The 5,455-nt window shown below is 62.0% G+C and overlaps 1 protein-coding gene across 2 annotated transcripts; it reads right to left on the bottom strand.

The window, feature by feature from the left end:
- Positions 1-559: 559 nt before the first annotated feature.
- HPS1 (HPS1, biogenesis of lysosomal organelles complex 3 subunit 1) lies at positions 560-5,402 on the bottom strand. 2 transcript variants are annotated; one of them, XM_026851343.1, is made up of 17 exons: positions 5,268-5,402; positions 5,054-5,196; positions 4,717-4,825; positions 4,357-4,517; positions 4,172-4,274; positions 3,964-4,068; positions 3,803-3,872; positions 3,623-3,690; positions 2,860-3,027; positions 2,610-2,786; positions 2,473-2,540; positions 2,226-2,348; positions 2,057-2,122; positions 1,716-1,860; positions 1,505-1,618; positions 1,283-1,365; positions 560-1,001 (listed from the first exon to the last, which is right to left on the bottom strand). In XM_026851343.1, the coding sequence occupies exons 1-17, from the start codon at positions 5,268-5,270 to the stop codon at positions 839-841; spliced, it is 1,869 nt and encodes a 622-aa protein (XP_026707144.1). In that variant the 5' UTR covers positions 5,271-5,402; the 3' UTR covers positions 560-838. The 2 variants fall into 2 exon arrangements, with proteins under 2 accessions (XP_026707144.1, XP_026707145.1); XM_026851344.1 differs by lacking the exons at positions 4,717-4,825; positions 5,054-5,196; positions 5,268-5,402 and having other exon boundaries at positions 782-1,001; positions 3,964-4,071; positions 4,357-4,708.
- Between the last annotated feature and the right edge of the window lie 53 nt (positions 5,403-5,455).

Genomic DNA, 5,455 nt, shown 5'->3' with positions numbered 1-5,455 from the left:
CCCCCCCCAAGAGCAGGAAAGCCCCAAGAACAACCCTGAGAGCAGTGGGAAAAGGGGCAGCTTAGGGGTGAGCAAACCCAGAACCCAGAGCTCTGGCTTGGCAGGGCAAATTCCTGTCCAGCAGGACGGGGCAAAGGCCCTGCCACAGTCCAGTGCTTCCTGAACTGTCGTCCCCAGCCCCAGCACGTGGCACAGTGACAAGGGGCAACGGCTGCCAGAGTCCTTTGGAGCTGGCCCCATCCCCAGCTGTGCCTGGGAGGTTTGCACATGAACTGAGCCCCAACGTGCCTGGGAAACACAACCTGCCTTGGCTTTACCCACTGTTCACAGCCGAGCTTGGCCCCGCAGCTGACTGCTGCCTGGGAACTTGGGTATGGGGAAGGAGGTGCAGGCTGGGCTGCACCTCCCCAGTCTGCCAAGCCCCTGAGGGCCCCACACCCCACATTTGGGGAGGAGGGGGAAGGGGGATGCACCCTGAGCCATTCCTCCACACAGGCTTGGCTACTCCCTTTCATTCTCCAGCCAAAGCCTGGCGGCGATGCCAAGCCAACACTATAAATCCTGCTTTGGAAACGCACTTTTCAGCAAGATGGTGATTTGCCAACAACCTCTCAGCCCCACTCTCTGCCTGTCCCTGGAGGCTGCTGGGTGCCAGCAAAGCCTGAGGGGAATGGGGAAGCAGGCAGTGCCAGCCCCTGCCTGGCTGGAAGATGGGAAGGTTGCCCGTGGCTGCCTGCAGGCACAGCCAACAGCACACAGACACCAAGAAAGCAGCCCAGGCGCCGGGAACACCCACACACCCACTTTAATCCCGGCCCCGAGGTGGCTTGGAGGCAGCTCAGAGCAGGGGGATGCGGGAGGGTTCCCAGAGGCGCCGGGCCAAGTCGGAGGCCTGCTGGACCATGAGCTCAGAGGGGATGATGCCCAGGTGCACGGTCAGCAGCTCATAGCACTTCACCACCTCTGCCTGGTGGTTCTTGCTGTAGTAACGCAGCAGCTTCCTGGGGAACAGAAGGCAGGGGGCTCGGCAGGCACAGCACAGACCAGCACCCTCTTTCTAACGACCTTCCCCCTAGAAAGTCCCTGTCAAGGACACAGAACCCATCCACTGGCAAGACCAGGCACCAGGCTGGGGAGAAGTGCTGGTGCAACCCCAGTGACACCACAGCACTGGTACCACCCTGCAGTGACATACCAGCGAGGACAGCATCACTCACAGGGACCCCTGTGCCAGCACAGCCCCAGGCCCTGGTGATAACCTGCAGAGCTGGGGACTGCTCACCTGTAGTAGTCTCCTGCCAGCATCCCAATGGGAGCAGAATCATCAGAGAGAACCGGCACCTCCATCACCTCCAGCTTGTAACCCTGGGGAGTGATGACAGCAGAGGGCATGAGCAAGGAAGGGACTGCCAAGGAGCTGGAGCTGGCTATACCTCCAGCCCTGCTCCCTGCCCCAAGTAGGTGCCAGGGGAGAGGGGTTCAGCCCCTTCCTGGCCCCACATACCAGCTCATTCTCAAACCAGAGGAAGTAGGAGCAGCAGTAGTCGCCATCCTGCAGCATGAGCGTTGTGTAGCCCTTCTGTAGGTATCGCCGGGCCAATGTGATCAGGGACCAGACCTGAGGGACATGGGACACCTGAAGCCTGAGCAGAAAACCCTGCAACCATCACCGCCTCCTGTGGTCCTCATCGCACACCTATTCCCATGAGCAGTACCTTCCTCTTGATGAAGGTGGCCAAGGGTCCCTTGCCCAGCTCTGAGCTGGACTTCTCTGTCATGCTGAGCGATGGTGCCATCATCTGCCCGGCCGTGCGGTCCACATAGATGAAGTGCACCAGGCCAGGAAAGTCCTCCAGGTATGTGTGGTGGGTTAAGGGTGTCCAACAACTCTGGTGCCCTTCCAGGACAGCCCTTGAACCTTGGGGAAACCTCCTTTGCCCACCACACTTCTCCCCTTGAGCCCGGTGCTGCAGGGACGGGGTCCCACTCCCACCTCTGCTACCCCCTTTGGAACCCCTCCTCATTGGGATGGGTTCCCAGCCGCAGGGACGGGTATGACACCATGGTGATATTGCGCCTGCTCTTCACCAGCAGAAAGTCCCGCCAGTCCAGCAGCTTCTCCCTGACAAGAAGAGGCATGGTGAGAGGCCAGGACCCCCCCAAGCCCCAGCATAGCTGGGTATGAGGCAGCCCCCCAGGGATGCCAGCCACACCCATGCACTCACCTCATCAGCTTCTGGGCACGGTCCCGCAGCCCCTGGGACAGGCTGTGGCCAGTGGAGGCCAGGAAGAGCTGGCGGTACACAGAGCAGAGCTGCCGCTTCACGTTGGCCACTGCCTGCAGCAGCCTGAGCCAGGAGACACAGATGGTGCTGAGTTTGGCCCCTGGATCCCTCCTATAGCTGTGCCACCCCCAGGCTGGGAAAGGTCCCCACCTGCCCTGGAGACTTTCCCTGACCACCCTATACTCACTCCAGGGAGCTCCCAGGCTCGCTCCGTGAAAATATCTTGTTCTTGAAGTCCATCCATGTGTTCTGCAACTAGAGACAAGGGCTCAGGGTCAGGCTGTGGGGACAGCAAGACAGGGTCCTTTGCATCCCCACTCCCACCTGGATGTCCTGCCCACTCAGCTTCTTCACAAACTTATCCATGCGCTGTCGCAGCTCGACCAGGAATGGGTAGGAGCGTGGGGCTCCAATCTCTGGCCCCTCTTCTAGCTTCCTCTCCAGTAACAAGAAACCATCCAGCAGCTGGTACAAGGTGACAGCCACCTGGGTCATGGGACCCTGCCAGGGAGGGGAGAGGTGTGTCAGCCAGAGCCAGCTCAGCATTGCTTCCCTCATCTTAGAGGCAGCTCACCTTGGTCAGGAGGACGAGGCAGATTCCCGGCCAGAGCGGGAGGCAGTGCATGGTGTGCGGCAACAAGGGGCAGTAACCTTCCCTCAAGTTGGCATCCAGGAAGATCCTTCTGGGGTTTGAAGCTTCAGGAACAAGAGGCTCCAAGGTCTGGAGCAAGTCCTCTGCCATCTGGGGAGGGAGGGGAGATGCTCAGCCCCCTGTGGGGGTGACAACCCGCACCAACCCAGGACAATCTGGAAGAACACAGCAATGCCCTGAAAACTGAAACCAGGCATGACATATCCAAGGGAGCTGGAGAGGCTATGTGGCAAAAAGATTAGCAGTGAGGGAAGCGCCCAGGGACCCCAAAATAGCAGCAAGTAAAGGAGAAGCTGTTTGCAAAGACATGGTTTGCAAACACCTTACATGTAGGCTAGCAGTTGCTTGCAGAGAGTGTGTGAGGCTCTGCAGTATCTGTCAGGGAAGCAGCCCAGAAAGCCCAGAGGCAGCAGAGGGAGACACCAGACTGCTCTGAGGCAGCCCCAGCCCCTCTGTGCTGACAGCTCTGGACAGGGAGACCATAAGCAGTGCCTCTGAGAGGGCAATCAGGGCTGTGACAGTTATGCACAACATGGGGGATGCAGGGCACACCCCCAGCCCTAGATCCTGGGGTACCCACAGCTGCAGCACAGCAAGGGACAAGTGAAAAGAACCAGAGACCACAAAGAGCACCAGGACAGGCTGAGGTGTGGAGCCAGGAGGGACTGCAGGAACCCCTGCTCACCTGGACATCTGCAGCGTCTGCCTCCTCGGTGCCCAGCATCTCAGCGCCCTCCAACCAGCTCTCGCTGCCTGCAGGGAGCATGGCAGGTCATTGTCTCTCCCCACCAGCCCCCCATGCAGCCCCGGAGCCTCTGGAGGGCTCGGGGGCATGGGCAGGGCTGCTGCCTGGCTGGGCACTAACCTGTGCTGTGCCCGCCCGGAGAGGGCTCAGGTGTGTAGTAAACCTCGGGCACAGAGAGATCGTCTGTGTCCTGCCAGTGAGAACGGCTGGGTCAGCGATGGGAGCGATGCAGACAGCCCAGCCAGCGTCCCACCCTGCAGCTCCTGATCCTGGGGACTCACCTGATCATCTGAGTCCTTCTCTGCAGCTCCGTAGGAGCCAGGACTGCTCACAGGGATGCTCTCGCTTCTCTTGGGTCCTTGCGGGAGCACCTTCCCTACCACAGGCTGCCGAGAAGAGGGAAAAAATATTAAGCCCTGGCCATCAGGGCATCACCTCACTGGGAAACTCCGACCTACTGCCCCCCCCGCCCAGCCTGCTCTGGAGCACCTGGAGGCCGAGCTCCTCCTCAGTGCTCTGGCTGGGGTACAGGTCCTGCACCAGGAGGATGAGGATGAGCAGGTCGGAAGGGCGGATGGAGCTGGCGTTGCGGCTGCGGGCCAGAGAAAGGAAGGGTCAGCCAGGAGGGCAAGTGGCTGCCCTGGGGAAGGTAGTGGGGCTGGGGCCGGGCGCACCTGGAGTAGAAGGCCAGCAGCTTGGTGTGCACCAGGAGGAAGGCATGGCCCACCTCGTCTCCCCCACGCTCAGGGCTGGCGTTGATGTACTGCACCACCTGCCGCTCCAGGAACTCGATGCACTGCTCACACAGCTGAGGGTGGATCAGCCGCTCCACGGCCTGGGGTGCAGGTAGGGGGAAGGCTGCTGAGCTCCCCCAGACCCAGCCACACAGCACCGGGGGCAGGTCTGAGCTTCTACTGCTCCAGGGAGCTGCCCCAGAGTCCCCAGCCCAGAGCCTTTCCCCACATCCCAGGACTCCATGCAACCTCACACCCCCAAGACACCCCAAAGGCGAGGGACACCCTGGGGCATGGTACCTCCACCGCAAAGCTCTGGTCCTCCTCCCGTAGACGGCTGTAGGTCTCCAGCAGACCCCGCAGCAGGCTCCAGACACGCTCCCGCTGCTCCGAATCAGCCGGCCGCAACCTGCAATGGCCACAGAGTGTGAGCTGAGAGCCGGCCAACACCTCCCCGGGTGGGATGGGAACCCTAAAACCCAGCTGCAGGCCAGCAGGCAGGGGGTCCTGCCGCAAAGGGGAGTCCCAGCTTGCAAACACCCACTCCCACCCCCCTGGGGCTGCATGAAGGCCCAGCTTGGCAGCTGCCCCGGCACCCTGGCATGCCAGCCCGTGCCGGTAAGCCGTGTCCACTCACTCCTTGCGGACGAGGTGGGAGTCGAGCGTGACGAGGCCACAGTGAGCCTCCACCAAGTGCCGCAGCACGAACAGCGTCCGGCGCAGGTCGTCCTCGCTCTCCGTCCCATCGCCGTTGACTGCGATGTACAGGCAATCCCCGAACTGCAAGCAGCAGCAGGGTCAGGTGGGGGGAGCCGGGGCGCCCCAGTCCCCAGTGCCGGTGCCGGCCCTACCATGTGCAGCACGTGGAGGTGCCGCCCGCGCTCGGTCGCGAAGCAGGTGTAGGTGTCGGCGAGCTTCTCCAGCAGTGCCGCGCAGGAGATGATGAGGGGCGCGAAGAGGGTGTTGAGGCTGTCCTCCAGCGCCGGGCCCTGGGGCACACGCTCCCGGCTCAGCGCCCACGCGTGACCGCGCCCCACGC

Source organism: Athene cunicularia, assembly GCF_003259725.1.
Source record: "Athene cunicularia isolate RWA chromosome 6 unlocalized genomic scaffold, athCun1 chr6_part1, whole genome shotgun sequence".
NCBI lineage: Eukaryota > Metazoa > Chordata > Aves > Strigiformes > Strigidae > Athene > Athene cunicularia.
The sequence above is the reverse complement of the archived record's forward strand: the minus strand, read 5'-3'. Positions and strand labels throughout refer to the sequence as shown.